The following is a 17,623-nucleotide window of genomic DNA, read 5'->3' as shown; positions in this document are numbered from 1 at the left end:
CAGATTCACTCATGTCTCTGTTCACTGCCCGAGGACCCAATCTGCAATCAGTGACATGATCCACGAGTTTAAAGGAGGTTTTTTTTTTATGTCCATTCCTTTAAGGCTTGATGAGATAAAATAATCATTACTTAGTTGGTGAGTTTATTTAAGACAGGAAAAAAATGGTGAACATTGCTTGAAAAAGCTGCTTATGGAAAATTCATTTCTTTACTAACTCGTCTCAGTAAATATTTAACAAGTACAAATTCCAATAAATAAAACTGATATTGGATTGCAACACTTGGGTCAATATGCTTAAACATTTATGAAGAAATCAAAAGGATGCATCAGCGTGCCAGTGTAGATAGGCCCGAGACTTAAGAAATGCTGTGTGTTTATCAGAGCCATGCCCTGAGGCCAGTGGACAAAGGGCTGAGGGCGAGTCAGTGAGTCACAGTGTGTCCCAAGATTTTACAGCTGACCTCAGAGCAAATAAGGCCACCCTCACTGCGTATGCGTTTCTGCCTCTGTGTGTGCGCACGTACATACACACTTCCAAACATGCATTTGTTTTGTAACTTGGTTTCAGGAGAGTTTCGTTCTCTTTTTAGAGCACAGAAGGATACATCTCTGCTCCCTGAATGCTTTGGCATCAACACACGAGGTCTTTAACAGTCTTTGTCAGCTCTGGCAAAAAGGGACAAATCAGGGAAGGACATCTAGTTGACACACACCCGCATTGCTTTTTTTGCAGACTCAAACTGGTGGATTTGGTGGTTCTGCAGATGATGTCATTTTGAATTACACTCTCACAAACAGGTTTGAACCATTGTTTTCGGTTAATCTATTAACAGAGCAGAGCTCACTTTAGCAAGTGTACACAATTAATGCTTAGTGTGGTTGAGGCTACAAACGGCAGGATACTGGGTGGGTCAGCAAAAAAAAAAAAAAAAAAAAAAAAAAGAGGGTTGCACAGGAAAAATCATCCTGCACATCATTCCACATTCAGCTCATTAAAGCAACAGACCTGGGTCTTTGCCACAGAAAGATGACCTGATTCCTGCATCAATCGTGGAAGCAGGAGGAAGTTCCTCCAATGGCTCTTCATGCTGAGAGATCAAAGATGGCCTCAAGCACCTTTTAAAGTATTTTCGCCAGCAGATCAAAGGAATCCCCCTGAAACACTGACACGTTCATGCCTCCAGGGCAAATGTGTTGCCATTTCTACAAACAATAAAAGCTTTGAAAGTTCAGGTTGTGTGGTCGGGAAACAAACCGGGGGCTACCCTGAAGCCAGAGTGAGTAGTGAACCAGTTCATGTTTGGGCAGCCATGGGTTGGGTCCCTGTATCGCTCAGTTCACAGAGAATAGACAAAACCCTGCCACAACTGGTGGCTTGACTGCTGCTGGAGATACCCAAGTTAAAACTTACAAAACCGCCAAACTTACACCAAAGTTATCATGCAGAGCTCTGTTTATCTCGGTGTATAGTATGTTTTATCTGGTGTTGCTAAAAAAGATTGCAACAGAGCTTTGCTTTAGGCTGCAAGAAAACCTGCTTAATTATCCAAAAGGCTTGTGGGATCCATGCATTTTTAATCAGAACCTCTGTAATGGCGTGGCAGGTGGGGAGGGAGGAGAGATGAAATGAGCAAGATAATTGTTGCTCCACAACTCGATAGCTTTTGTGGACTCATTTGTCCATGCCAAGCCAGATTTAACACTTATCTCCACTTACCTTGTTTTTTTGTTGTTTTTTTTAACCCAGGGCCACTTTTTCTTTGTTAGCTTGTTCTTCCCTTTCTCTGAGAGCCTGGTGAGATAAACCCAAAAACTTTGTCTGCCTTTTCTTTATGATTTTAACTCTTTTTCATATATCTTGCAAACCTGAAGAGACTTTTTCTCCTATTTCAGTTCAGTGGTGGAAATCACTCCACGTTGCAAAGGCATTATCTATTCCTGGCAATATCTAAGTTGAGCCTCTACCCGTTTCCCACTTGGTCTTGATAATAAAACAATAGTGGGAACCACAAATCCCTCTCGCTTCAGTGATTCTTCCAATTCCGTGCTGTGACATTTGCAAAGCCAAAACACTGCCGACCCCAAAAAAATCCCACTCAGTGCCAATTAGAGTCTGGTTCAGCCGGTCCTCAGCCAATCAACCGGACAAACCAGGTTTCCTGGATGCCACTTTAATAGGATGTGTGTGATTAGCTGAACCGCAGGTTAGTGACAGTTATCTGCACACCTGTGTGTGCCACTGCAAGAAATTAAGTTTACATCGGTACGAGCAAAATTATAGTCTGGTCCCTTTAATTCGAGAGAAGACTGTGACTTCTCAGTCCAGAAGGAGCATATGGCAGACAATGATGCAGGCATAAGTTCGACATAAGTTGCAAAAGCCGCTGGGGGAGAAAATACAACAGCACCATCTGCCATAGTGAGGAAGTCCCAGCTACAAAAAGACTCACAATTATTCATCACGTCACTGGCAATGACAACCAAATCATTCTCAGAAATGGCAGCGTTGAGACCAGTAATGGAAAACTTTCATTACAAGGCACGCTGATATAACACATTCGGATTGGATTAAAACTTGTAACTGCTGTCTTTAACCAATTAGAACTATATATCTGAATAAATCAGTTCATTTATTTATTTCAGGGTAACACAAAAAAAACCAAAACACACCTGATTATCTCAGAGTGCGTACAATGAAAGCCAGGCATATTTTACAGGGTAGTGTCAGTGCATCAAGAGCCCCCAAATGCAGATGTCTTTGCTAATATCAAAGCTGAACCAGAGGCAACATCAGATGACTCTAACATAGGTTAAAGAGAAAAAGAGGTACAGAGGCTTCGCTACAGGATTTGTTGGTTCATAGCTATAAGCCCTGATCACGCTCACATCCATCATTCAAGAAGGTAAAATTTCATAAATGTCATATTTGGTACAAGTGAAATATTTACATTTTTTAATATGAGGATTTATTGTTCTAAAGAAAGATAAAAACAGCTCATAATTTAGAAAGGACAACCCATAGCTGCTGAAGGTGTAAATGACTGAAGAAAAACAATGCTGGCCTGCACATCACAATCATGACGCAGGTTCACAGTTTGCTATACTGGCTGTTTTAAGTAACTTAGCTAAAAGTTTTTGTTTTGTTTTTTTCCAGATGCATCAATATTCCAGGTACAATGAAGCACTGAAAAGAACCTGAAGGATTCTAAGGACTACGGTCATTAATATTTTTGGCTTTGATGTGGTTGTGATGGTGCAGCTGAATCAATGGGTCAGAGAGAAAGTGGCTCATTCCCCATCTGTGCAAATGCCATCCTCAACCGATTGTACAGTAGATACACTCATTAGATTAGGAGATCAATACAGCAGCCTTTTTCTACAGTGCAGGTTATAATTCAGACAAACAGATGAGAGAAAAGGAAGTCCTTCTTCTATTGCTGATTGGAGAGCCAAAGTGAGACTAAAAGTTAAGTTTGAAAGCATGCTCTCATATGAAGGATTATGCCTGCTGCTCCTGCACTGACACCTGAGGATAACGCAGCCGAATGGCACTGAAAGTTCACTTTTGTTTTATTTCCACTTTGTTCACATCAGCAGCAACCATTTCAATCCACGGTTTCATGGTCACCGCCATTATGTTATCAACTGAAAAGATTAGCAAGATGGATGGCAGCATGGGCAGACCAGTTTTATAGAAAATAAAATATAACCAGTACAAAGAGACATTTTAAGCTTGAAAAATGAGATCATTTACTAATTTATTTTTTAATCTCTTCACAGCCAGCTGGTCTCCATTGACCTGTATGTTTAGGTTCACATCTATCCAAACTGTCCCCTTTGTGAAACACTATTATTCCATTACATCAGCGGTCCCCAACCTTTTTTGCGCCACGGACCGGTTTATGCCCGACAAGATTTTCACGGACCGGCCTTTAAGGTGTTGCGGACAAAATAAAACTAGTACCGGTACTGAAAAAGAAGATTTATTCATAACACACGGGAAAAGACCCAGGAAAACAGAGTTAACGATAAAAACGATAACAAAATAACGCTGAAAACCAATAAAAACCCTGAAAACCACACATTTCACACCTGAGCCTCAACTCTCGCGGCCCGGTACCAAACGACTCATTGACCGGTACCGGTCCGAGGCCCGGGGGTTGGGGACTGCTGCATTACATGATTTGGGTTTGGTTAAGTCTCTCTAACAGTAATCAAAATTAACACATGCTTGGTTAGCAGGTGGCTGAAATGCAACCTGAACCCAACTTTGCACCTAAGTGGTTTGGTCATGACCTGGAGGTTAACAAATGACATGATGTCTTTTTAAAGCTCCACAGAAAAAACTGTGACAGAATTTCTTTTTTTATTCAAATATGTTGAATACAGCGAACTGAGTGCATAAGGTTAGGATAACCAGTTATCCTATAATTACAATGAGTGTGAATGTGAGCAATGGTTGCATGTCTCCGTGTTCGCCCTGTGACAGGCTGATGACCTGTCCAGGGTGTAACTAGCCTCTCACCCTGTGACAGTTAGGCTCCAATGAATCAGCTTTATGACTTTCAAGGGCAACACAATACAAACATTACAGCGAATTCAATTTAACTTCAGTTTCTATGTGAACACACCTTGAGATTATACAGCATTGCAAGCTACTTAGCACGGTACTGTTTTGCATGGAAGTCTGTTTACGCCACTAAGGAAAAAAACAAAAAAAAAAAACACCACAATCCATAACTCATTATCTTTCTCGAAATTTCGACCTATTAACTCAAAATTTTGAGAAAAGTAACTCGAAATTTCAAGTTAGCTCTGCTAATCAGTAATCTACGATAATGACGTCATTTTCTTGTTACCTGGAAGGATATGGCGCAGAGGAATGCACACTCAAAACCGGGTTGGCAACAATTTGGCGCTTTTGAAAGTACATTTGCTGATAGTAACGCCACGATAGTAACGATTCAGCTAATAACACAAGGATTTCGTCATTTGTGAAGCCATGCTGAAAATACTCAGCAATTTGTGCATTCATGACTGGCTGTAATACTGGTTAGCTGTAGCAATTGTAGCGGAGGGTAACTTCTACTTCTGGGTAACAAGGAAATGATGTCATTCACATAGATAACTGATTGGCAGCACTAACTCGAAATTTCGAGTTATGGATAATTGTTTTTTTTTCTTTTGGTGGTGGAAATGGACTTTCATAGTTGTCACCATAGTTAACGTATAAAGTATTTTTTTTCCTATTCAAGTATTATTATCTCTAAACATCATTACAGCTGCAAGAATTCGCCATAAATATGATGCAAGACATGAAAAAGTCCACCAAAGACACAAATTGAATGAAAATGTAGCTCACTGAACATTTTCTGGTGCTGTTTTGCCTCGAACCCCTGCGCAGTGCCAGTGATGCTAGTCGCTTTTACATGTTTAATCTGTGGCTATGATGCTTTGTCAGCTGTGACTGTTCAATGATTTCTAAACCTAGTGGAGTTTTCATCAGTTGAAATGACTATTTATGTATTTGCATCATTGTTAAACCACAATAATTCAGTTTTGTTTGCAAATAATTTACTCACAAAATCAACTAGAAAATCAAAACTCAAAACAATGGTGAGACTGCAGGTGGAAAAATAAATAAATAATGCAATCGTGGGAACAACCAAGACGACAATGAAATGTTTCAGTCCGGAGCGCCCAGCAGGCTGACCCGGTCATGGCTTTGCCATGACTAAAACCGAATAACAAAACCACAAACAAGAGAAATAAACAATGTTTTGTTCCTCAAAATTGAGCAGTACCAATCTGTTCACATTACAGTGCATGGAAAAGAAAGAAGCTGTAGGGAATAAGTCAGAGGTGTTACAAATACAAAGGAAAAACTGATTGTGTCTGACTTTGCACTATGCGTAAAATGGAAAACTCATTTTTTAGAGAAATGGCAGACAGAAAGACACAGTGGGAGGCTTAAGAAACAGTGTGTTCAGATACAACTTGATAATTTATTATTTGTTATATTTCAATATGCTCAGAAGCCCAGAAATACCAATATCCTGCTGTTCATCTGAGCACATATTCACAAATCTCAGTGTGGAGTTATAAATACCACATTTCTCATAATAAAACATTGCCTTTTATTGCATGTTTTTAACTCTCCCAGTTCATACATTCAACAATGTTTGAAATATCAACGAGTAGCAGTATCGAGATTTGTTACAGTTTGCTTGTGTTTTTGTGTAAAGATTTTGCACTTGATTTGAAAGTACCAGTGGGGCAAAGCCAAGATCGCAGGTGGCATTTAAAGACAGTGTACTCGTGCAGAGTGTGCTGTGTTTTCATTTTTGTGATGGATTTGCATTTGACGGACTTGCTCTGAACCTGACACTGCTCTGCGTGTTGATATGTGTGCAATATTTAAGTTAAAGGTTGCACGGCTGAAGGTAAACAAAAACAGACCCAACTGCAGCCCGGAGCCCGGACAGCTGACGCCTTCGTTTGCCTTAAACGTTGGTATAAGCTCAACCTCACTCTGTTGTTTTTCACATTTCATTCGGGTCTTTCATTTGAGTTGTTTCAGTAGATCAGATCAGTCTGAGCAGCATGGGACTGCGAAAGAGGCGTAAGCTCAATTTCAGTGACTATCAACCTCAAGCAGTCAAAAACAAGAAACCCATCATCCACATGTGCCTTGTCTGAACTGGTACAAACCAGAAGAAGTGATTGGCCTTTCATCAGACATTCTGCTTGACTGCTCCTCCAACAGGTTCAGACTTGGTTCACCTCTGTCTTTTATTCCCCAAACCTTTTGTCCACTCTGCTGATATTTGCTGCTATGCTAGAGCACAGTTAAGTCAGCACACCTTCTTAAGAAAAGAGATTCTTCTTCTTTTTTCTTTTTTCCCCCAGCAACATAAATCCAACATACACAAATACAGCATTTATATATAAAACGAAATAATGCAAGCGATCATGGCTCAAGAGTTAAGAGTTCGCCTTGTAATCGGAAGGTTGCCGGTTCGAGCCCCGGCTTGGACAGTCTCAGTCGTTGTGTCCTTGGGCAAGACACTTCACCCATTGCCTACTGATGGTGGTCAGAGGGCCCGGTGGCGCCAGTGTCCGGCAGCCTTGCCTCTGTCAGTGCGCCCCAGGGTGGCTGTGGCTACAATGTAGCTTGCCCTCACCTGTGTGTGAATGGGTGGATGACTGGATATGTAAAGCGCTTTGGGGTCCTTAGGGACTAGTAAAGCGCTATATAAATACAGGCCATTTACCATAATGCAATAGCACAAGTTATTTACCACCATTCCCATATCTCAAGCCATATTTCCACTTCCATTATCTCCCACAAGTTCAGCATCCTGTGAGATGCATAACTTCCTGAAACACTCCCCCTTAAACAAACCTTACATTTATTGTCAGTTCCACCAACAGGAAATGCTACCATAGCCTTATCCACTTGCAGACAGCCAGTTGAGCTCGGCTACAAAAACTTTCCAGAGTCAAGGAAAAAGGATAGCACTATCTTTTTCAGCAAACAAATGTGAGTCATTCACGAAGGCATAAGGCTACAGACCTAATTAGTTCCCATGTCGGTGTCATTCACCCCCTGTGCAAAATGGCAATTATGACTCAACATTTGCGAGATTAAAGCTTCCTGCAAGCTACAGCAACGTTAATAATGTTGCTACTGCTTGCAGGAAGCTCCATCAGCCACAGACTCCTTCAAGATAGAGCGCACTGTGCAGGGACAGATAAAGGGACGAAAAGCTTTGAACAAAAGGCCAGCTTTGTTTGGTTTTGTACCTGGAATGACACAACACCATCAACAACACAAAAGGCAGAAATTAAACATGTCTTGTTAAAAAAAAAAAAAAACAACAACAACCTACGTAACTACAGATGGTCTTTATTCATCAGAGTGACACCAGTGGAATTCGGAGCTGTGATGTTACGTCACGTCATTATAGGAGCGTCAGCCAGGAGGACAAAACAAAGCTTTTTCTCCAACGTGTTCCAGTTATTTTTATCAGGTTTGCCAGATGGTTGTTAAATCCAGGCCAGTAACAACTTGCTACTCTGTCTGTTCACAAATAATAGCAGACAGTCAGTTTTGATCATTTCGACTGAAATTATTTGTTTTGATTCAAATTCACGTCATCAACCTACTGAGTACAGCGACCCTAAGTAAGGTTAGCTAATTAGGACGCTCTTTTTTTTAAAATTATTATTAATATATTATTAAAATATTAATATCCTTTTTTTGTCTTTCACATCCCAAAACTACAAAATTATTAGTATAACCAAGTCCATGTTCCAGATAAATATCTGTACTTTTGCACACATTTTTCCCTTCGTGTCTCTGTGCCAGTCACTGAAAATTATGAATAGCAACAGGTCTTTTTTTAAGGAATCTGACCCAGGTTGAGAATATTATCCCAGTCTTCAGAGTCAATTTAAGACCTAAATTTTTGCTTGTTGTTTACCATAAAGACATTACGAATTCCTTTTTTCAGGTAGTGAATATTCAGTAATGGAAAAAAAGACCTTCTGACTTTGAGTCTCTTTACAAACCTTTTCTGGGTGGCCCTAAAATTACTTAACAACACAGTTTTAAATAAAAAGTACATCCATGTGTTCACTGACGCCTATAATGGGAAGCTAGTACACTGAAAGTAATGTTTCTATCCCTTGGTGAGCCACTTTTTCCTCCTATTGAGCAATTGGTACATGCATTTCCAAATGTTCTGGCTATGCCTCTGTAGCTGTGAAAGAACACACTAGCAAAATATTGTCAGGTGAGTTGAGAAATGATTATAGAGACAGCATCTTCCCTCTAAATACAGAGCCAAGGTAGTGTAGTTTGCCAGCTTCTACAGGTGACAGTGCACAGGACTCACCGATTAACCTGCGCTGGATGCTCCTTAGAGTACATTTATCATCTCCCCCCAGCTCTGTCAAACTGGAGTGGACAGGTATTTTCTCTCAAAGGACACGTATATTCACCAAACGCACTGCAGTCAGCTTTTTATCTGAAAATAGGGTAATAGCGGCACAAAGATCTGATGCCCAGAACAACTTTGCACTGGAATGTTTCTGGGTTTCCAAGTATCTGTATTTTGCACATCATAAATCAAAAGTGGAAATGTTGTGTTACTGTTACTTACTCTTAGTGTACGGAAAATTTATTGGAGTTCGGTGTTTAAATAAAGCTACTTCAAGAGAACCATCAAAACCACTTTTTATCAAATTAAATATTCTCAAATTTAAAGATTTGGTTGACCTCAGAACTGCGCGAACAATGTACAAGGCTGCGAATAAATCTTTGCCCCACAACATCCAGAACTTGTTCCAAATAAGACCAAATACTCATGACCTGAGAGGAATCCTTATGTTCAGCAAGCCAGTAGTAAGTACAAATGTAAAATATCATAGCATTACAGTCAGAGGAGTTAGTGTGTGGAACACCTGCACAGATGAAATCAAGACAAGTACATCAATACAAAAATTCAAACGATTGTTCAAAAATAATAAATTGCATGGATATATGAAATCTTCCTCAGTGACTGAGTTGTCTCATTGTGTCCTCATTTTTTATAGATCAAGGCCTAAGTAACCCAACCTTAAGTGTTCATTAAGGTGTTTGTCACATAGATATAAAATAAGCTCAGAGATTAAGCGGGTGTTATATAGGCTCTCGACTAGCGTTCCTGCTGCTCTGATGTAGGCTGAGGTGTTTTATATTCTGCAGCAGATGAATCAGCAAGGACCTTTGAACTCTGAAATTTCTGACTTTCTAAAGTTCATGAGGTCAAATAAAATAAGAAGCTGTTCCCAGCCAATTAAATTATGTAACTGTGTATCACAATGAGTTTATGGTTCCCGCTCAAGCAGGTGTGTAGGCTACAATTACACATGCTATATTTCTTAGCGATATGCACTGTATATTCACAGAAAAAGATGAGGCACACATTTTAATTAGTCAACCAGCAAAGCTAGAGGCATTACCTCAAACAGAATTTTAACACTCTGTCTAACTTAAAGTGATACTGTGGTGGGCGAAAGCTGAAAATGTAGGCCACATAAAACAATCGTATTTAATTAAATATGCTTCCACTTCAGAACATTGTCACATATTTATGTTTTTGGTGTCGCACAGGGCAGCAACGCTCAGAAAGCTGAAGTAACAAAACCGGAAAGACACTCAAGGGCTGCGAATAATGGGCTCGAAATTATCTTGTTACAGCACAACTTCCAGTTATTATGACTCACACAGCTTATTCCACTAATGACCATTATTATTTAAACCACACGCCCTACAGAAAGCACCACAAAAGCAAATTTATTTAAATATTTTACCACAATAACAGATGTGCTGGAACAATTTAATGTGTTATGGAAATATGGCAGACAACATGCCTCAACCCTGTCTTCAAGAAATTCAAGTTGTAGCTGATTTAAATCTTTTGGCTCATTTTCAAGCCTTGTAGCAGGTCTTTTAGAACCCAGCCACAGGGGGTCACACACCAATGCACTACTGCTGGTCTCAAGATGGGATAAATGGAGAGGCTCCCATCAGAAAGGACATTTGGTGTAAAATTGTTGTGCATAACTTTTGCATAAAATTGATGATCTGGATGAATGCATCCTCCTGACGTTGACCATCAGTTTGATGGTTAAAGTTGTTGGGCAAAGCCAGAGGAAGTAGAAAGAGGAAGGCATGTTTAGAGGCAGCAAGAATGAGGGAAAAGTAAGACAATGGAAGTGAGAGCGGGGACTTTAAATCTAGGGGCTAAGAATACTAAAGGAGAGATTAACTCTTCCCAACTCTTCTTGCTCATAGGGGGCTGTCTGATTGTATGATTGTTACTCTGTGTATTGTAGGGCTACTATTACCTTATAGTAAAAACCACCTTGAGGCGATTGTTGTTTGTATTTGACGCTATATCAATCAAACTGACTTGAACTGAACAGATGTAGTGAAGGAGGACATGTAACGGGTTGGTGTGACAGAGGAGGATGCTCGGGATAAGCTGAGATGGAGGCAAATGACCCGCCGCCGTGATGCCTAACAGGAGCAACTGAAAGAAGTCTCAGGTTGCAGTCATATCTCAAAGCATGTTCAAGAGAAAGTTTCAGGTCTTTAGACTAGTTCAACTCCATCCAAAGGTCTTTTACATGACGTTCAAATTGTGTTATAGAAAGTAAATCCATGTCAGGTCAGGACAGAGTACAATCGTGAATGTTTTTCAGTTTAAGAGCCTAATACTCCCTCTCAATGATGAAAAGGCTTTAAAACAGCAGTACTGGGTGTCTTTTGTAGTGTTGTGTAGGTATCACTAAAGTTACGAACTCAACAAAACGTAGATACAGTCAATGCACTAGATACCTGAAAATTTTCCTCAGAGACTGGATTAAGAGACTTTGAGCCCATCGCTGACCTCTTTATCATCTGACCAGCCAGGCAGAGGATGCAGTCCAAAAATCCCTGCAGGCAGTGTGATCGACCCAGAAAGAGAGGGATAAGAATTAAGCTAAGTCAGCTTGGACCTAAAGCTGTTCCTCTGCCCAGCCTACAGGAAACATCACAGGAAAATAAAATGGATGAAATAAGACCCAGACACAGGAAATCAGAGTCTGTTGTGCCCACATCTTTACGGAGACTTGGCTCTATTATAGAATGTGCCTTTAGGTTATCAGTAAGCCTGGAAAAGTGCTATATAAATGTCCTTCCATAAAGTTTTTACAGTGCATCCTCAGAGTGCTAAGCTTTCCAAATCTGAACTTTTAAGCTCTATCTTTTTTTTTTCTGTTGGTGATGCAGTTCCATGTTTTTAGGAGGCAATTTAGATGTTCTTAAAGTCCCATTTATGTTATTAAATATTCATGCCTTGCAGCAATTTCCAAGTTAACAAAAGTTTGCAATGCCTTTCTTCACTACCTGCAGGTCTACAAGAAATGTTCCCTTTAGGATTTTCACTTTTTGGCTTCAGTTACATCTGTAAAAACATCTAAAACCTGTGTGAATAATTTGTGCATTAAAAACATTTTTCAGACTCACCTTTCTTAATGCAGCCACACATACCAACCACATAATTTCACTGGACGAATTTGCGGCATTTTAGAATTTTTAGAAACACGGTTGATTTTTTTGGATCTGCACAAAAAGATCTAACCAATCAGACCACTACATTTGGCATCAAGCACATTCGTAACTCAAATCGCACACCAGTACTAAATATACAGTGATTTGGAAATAGTAAAACAATAATGTTTTACCTCAAACACAAAGCTAGACCATGCTCCGGGTCAACTGGCTCTCTGAAATCATTTTTCTACCTCCTAAGATCTGCTCCCAAATCTGCCAACAAGACCTCAAATTGCTTGACTGACATTCTGAAAACGTATAAAAGTGGTCGTGATACAGCTTCAACATGGATCAAACCATGAAATTCTTCCTGCTGCTGCTTTCTCATGAGAACTGAATGTACCCAGAATCTCACGTTCTTACAGGACCAGCTAATCATGTCTTGATGCCAACTTCACTTTTTTCTTTTCACAGTGTGTTTTTTGAGGCCAAATTTCCTGCAAAAATACAACACATACAGTGTGCACATACAGTACACGGCAAGTTCGGATGCAGAAAATTTGTAAGTTTGTTTACTTTTTCCATTACGCATTTGGTATGTGGGGACATTGAAGACCACAAGGGTCAGTTATGAAGAAGAAATAACGAAGTCTGCATGGCAAAGTGAAATTACATAAAAGTTAGGCATAAAAAAACAGAACAAAAAATTCTCTCTCGAAAGTATAAAGTTTGAAAAACTAGGAGTTGGTACATCCACAAATGGAGAACAGAGGCAGAACAATGAATTACGTCACTGAGAGAGATTTCGTGCCTCTTGCATTTTAATGCTTATATGACCCTGAGGAAAGGCTGCTGGTTATGTTGCAGTGGAGCCACTTTTTGGTGAGCTTCATGTCGAGACAAAACTAACATTCCTTATTAAAGAAACTGCCAGCATGAAACATTAGTCTGTAGCTAATAATAGTCAGTGCAGAGAAGATTTTCCAGTTATAGGTGAAATGATCTTGTGGTAAAATGTTTTTAGTGACATTCTAAGGCTCGTAGTTTTCTCAAGTCTGCTCCTTACTGCAGACGCTAATTAAGATGGCACATGCTACAGTGTTTTCTTTCTATGGCCTGAGGCTCTCTAATAAAAGGGCCACTTCAAACAGCTAGCGAGCTTCTAATTAAATTCCTCCACAAATTAATGAGACAGTGTTTACGCCTTCATGAGACGATTAGTGATACGACCAGAACTGTGCTCCAATGATACCGATGTTTAGTCCCAAACTGGCTCAGTGAATCCCTTATTGCATTACCTCTCAAGAGCACCTAAATGATATGCAAATAGTAAAAGCTAACATTCTTCTGTGAGCAAAACATTGAAGGCCACTATAGGGCAATAGACACAAATTGTCTCTCTGTATTTACTGAAGATTTTCTTTCTCATACTACTGGGTGGCTAAAAAATAAAAATGCCCCTGGTCGTGTTTGCTATAACAATATCTGTATGGCTTTAAGAAAACATTTAGTATTTTTAAAGTTTTTGCCTTAAGGTTAAAAAGACCTGTATGTTTACAATGTTAATCATCAATAAATAGAAAATGATGGTTTAGGGAAAATAATGTCTCTTAGATGCTTAAAAAAAAAAGTCATGGGTACTGATATAGGACGCTTGGATAAGCAGGTGACCTATATGCTGAAAGCTACTGGAGTGACTGGTTTGAGCAAACCCAAGACCATTTCCTTTGTGGCAATGCCAAACACTCTCTCCCCGTTTTTCTGAAAACTTTCTTTACTATCCAGTCCAGTAAACGCTAAAATGTCAAAAGTATATCTGAAAAATAAGAAGTCTTGCTTCCACAATATTCTTCTGTACAAGTGAAATTAGTTTCTCAATTACCATTGGAGGGAAATGTATTCTCTCGCAGCTTATATTGGAAAGATTATGTTTTGGGTCACTCGGGAACATATCAGTGGTGTTTTGCTCTGATTATATCATTGCAGAGGTTATGATTCTGGTGTTTTGTCAACTCTGGAGTTTTAAAACGTGTCTAAATCTGCCCCTCTGCAATGTAATTTAAAGTTGTTTTCCATTTATATGCAGATGATACATGACTGTATTTCTCATTCAAACCCACAGGGAGTGGCAACCGAGTTCCACTCTATATCCCACAGACCTAAAAAATTGAAGGCTGACAAAATAAATTACTGGGCTTTAACACATTTCCAACTAAATAAAGTCCAGTCAGTCAAACTTTTCTCCTTCCTCAGTTTGTTTTGTAATTATTTGTAGTCGAGCTACAGACCCACTACATATTCATCAGCCTCAATAACAAAGTATTTTTCACAGATTACAGCACATCTCATGAATACAGTCTTGAGAGTGTACAGGGCTTTTTATAATACCAACATTGAGTGTAAGTTAATAAACTATATTGCAGGAATAGGACTTAGTTTCTGGTTACGGAATAGAACAATGCATTCTTCCATGTATGTGCATTTTAAGTGGCAACTTTCTAGTCCTTTGAATCACCTCTGGACAAAGGACTAGAAAGTTGCCACCCATTAAGAGCAGTTTTTAAGTTTGTTGTTATTCAATCTTTACAAAGAAAAATTTTATCGTAGTCTATTTGCAATTAAGGTCTATCAACTTTGCTGGCAGTCCCTCATCTTCAAACTGTTCCATGGGTTTCACTAAAATGTAAATCTTACAAGAAGCCAGGAAAATGCTTGGATATTAAATGTACACGTGTATTTATCAGGGGAAATATCAAGTTTGTCAACATAACAAAGTGTCTGGCTTACAAATTCTAACTATAGCTTTAAAATGTCCCTTCCATGCTTGGAAATGATGCAAAAAGGAGCTGTGTGTCTTTGAGAGATAGGAAGAAAGCAGACACTGACATTAAAGATATACAGTGAATGTTACAGTTCACCCAAACCGGTATTTGCTTTCAGGAAAGGAGAAGTGAAAGCAGAATATTAGGCTACATTTTCTTCACCACTTTGGACCAGACCTGCCACAACTCAGACCTTTCACAGCTTGTTGGGTATCTGACATCCAATCCCATCGGTCTCATTACAGCTCGCAAGGCTGTTGTTGCGACGTGACAGAACGAGAGGAGGTGCCAAGCGGTTCAGGTGTGGGTCGTGGCCAGTATGAGAACTGCATTTGTTCTGGACTTTGGCCTCTCCAGACGCCACATCTCGACTTTAAAAGGTCACACACAGCAAAACAAACGTTGTTGCCAGGACCTCAGTAAAGACATTGATTAAAGTATGGGGTCACGTCTCAACATTTTCTGGATTTTTACACGTAATACTTCTTAAGCAAAAAAGTAAATTAAAAAAAAATGACAATAGTTTCTATTGAGTACATTTGAACATTTACGCGTAATTTCTAAAATGTTTTTTGTTGCAATCTTTACGAATATATGAATATAGGACAGGACTGTACTGCTGTACACAATAACACGCATTAATGCCTAACACATCCATGCAGTATTTCAACAGGAATAAAACTTAAGTGATAAATATAAGAAAGTGAATATGTATAAACCCTGAGCGTAGTCGTATTTTACGCACGAGGTTCGCGAGGAGAACTTTCTCCTAAAGCACGGTCGTATAGCAACAAAAACAAGTTGCGAACTAACTAAAGCCAGTTTAAAAAAGAACCCGCATGCATATACACATACAAACTTTGTCTTATTCGTCTTACCTTTTCTGCAAGACCCAAAACGGACCAGGCAGGAGAGCAAAACTGCGCACAAAATCCACCACTTGTTGGAGAGAGGCATGCTGCTGAACGGGGGGCAGGTCCGCGCGGAATGTAAAGTTCAGGGGGAAACTTCAACAAGTTGAAGTGCTGTAGCGCGCGCTCACGATTGTGCACGTGTATGGGAGGGTGAGTACTTCCGTTTGATAACACTGAGACCGTAGATACTGCCTACGTCACTGAAACTCCCAATAATTTCCTGGGATATATCGATAGAAGGGAATAAACTCTGACTCATAACACTTACAAAGAATTGAAATGGATTGTATGAAGATGGGAATATTTGATTATGTCTCTTATCATGTTTTTCAAGTAAATAATGTTACATAAATGTAATCATAACAAGAGTAATAAGAGGGTTGGCCAGAAACTTTACAGCGGGAGAAAATCCATCTCTCACACACACGCTCGGGAATCATGAACTTGCATCAAGCCGGTTGCATCTTTGCAGCTCCTCAAGGGCTGCAAAGATGCGACACATATTCATCTCCCTGTGATGAGAAATTTTCATCTGAAGTGCATTACAGAGCCTCAGCTGTCTGCTTCATGCAGAAAATGTGTACCTGAGCCTTTGGAAAGATTCTGAAACACTTCTTTTTCCAGCGCCTCCAGGCCTCTTCTGGTGACACAAGCTGTAATTGAGCTTTGAGTTGGATCATATAGCCTGAAATTACAGTCTGCAAGCCTCTTTTCCCCACAAATGTTCATAACTTGGATGGATTCATTACACTGCATTAAATACCCCAGTGGATTTATGTGCAAAGCACACTTTGTTAAATGCAGGTGGCTGCACTGCTGCCAAGGCTGAGGATTTGAGTCACAGTTGGGGGGTCAACAACAATAAAAAATCAGTGCTTTGACTGTCACATAGAACACTTTGGTGGAGATGTTCTTTATCTGTCAGAGATTAAAGGTGTTTGCCCCGTGCTGTGAACACTTAAGATGCTATGTTGTTTTAGGATCCATCCATTCTCTTCAGCTTATCCTTATCAGGGTTGCAGGGGGGCTGGAGCGTATCCCAGCTACTATAGGGAGACAGTACAGCACTGTACTGTACAACTAACGCAGAGAGACAGGCAACCATTCACACTTATGCCCAATTTAAAATCACCAGTTAACACGTTGACATGTGTCTAGCATGTCTTTGGACTGTGGGAGGAAGCCGGAGTCCTCAGAGAGAACCCACACAAACACAGGGAGAACACACAAACCCCACACAGAAAGGCTCGGGCCAAAAGGAGAGTCGAACTCTGCTGCACACCACATCTCATCTGCTGTAAACTGGAAACATTTCTTTTAAGCTATGGAATATTCTTTTCAGGTTTAAAAATATTTTTTCTGCAGACATTAGTTTGTTTAATGTCTTTTGTTAAAATATTCCCTTTACTCTTCCATCCTTTCACAGGGCATAGCTCAGAGTAGCACAGGAACAGAAATAGCCAAAAACAAGAATTTTTTATTTTTTTTAACTAATTGTCAAGTAAAGTGAATAATGTTGTGTTTTTATGTCTTGGTGTTTTCTGGAATGCTATTATGTTTTTCCTTTTTGTTGTTATAGTTCACACCCTCAGGGCCATTATAGATAAGCACAAGGTGTTCTTTGGTATTGGTGTCTTAATGCACCACTCATGGCGATACTGGTTACAGAGAAATGGTCTTCTCTAAAGAGGTGATAAAATCCACATTAGGGTTGACAGAGAGGTGACAGCAGAGTGTATTTGTCAGCCAGGAGATTACACTTTGTGTCCTGTTTATGAGTTTTATGTTTGCTTTTT

General features: G+C 39.7%; 1 protein-coding gene across 1 annotated transcript in view; it reads right to left on the bottom strand.

The window, feature by feature from the left end:
* tfpia (tissue factor pathway inhibitor a) overlaps window positions 1–15,978 on the bottom strand; it is a 47,202-nt gene extending 31,224 nt beyond the window's left edge. Inside the window, exon 1 of the mRNA XM_026145121.1 lies at window positions 15,792–15,978. Coding sequence (XP_026000906.1) covers window positions 15,792–15,870 — 79 coding nt within the window. The 5' untranslated portion in view covers window positions 15,871–15,978. The remainder of the gene's footprint in view (window positions 1–15,791) is intronic.
* Window positions 15,979–17,623: the final 1,645 nt, after the last annotated feature.

Source organism: Astatotilapia calliptera, chromosome 16 (assembly GCF_900246225.1).
Source record: "Astatotilapia calliptera chromosome 16, fAstCal1.2, whole genome shotgun sequence".
NCBI lineage: Eukaryota > Metazoa > Chordata > Actinopteri > Cichliformes > Cichlidae > Astatotilapia > Astatotilapia calliptera.
The sequence above is the reverse complement of the archived record's forward strand: the minus strand, read 5'-3'. Positions and strand labels throughout refer to the sequence as shown.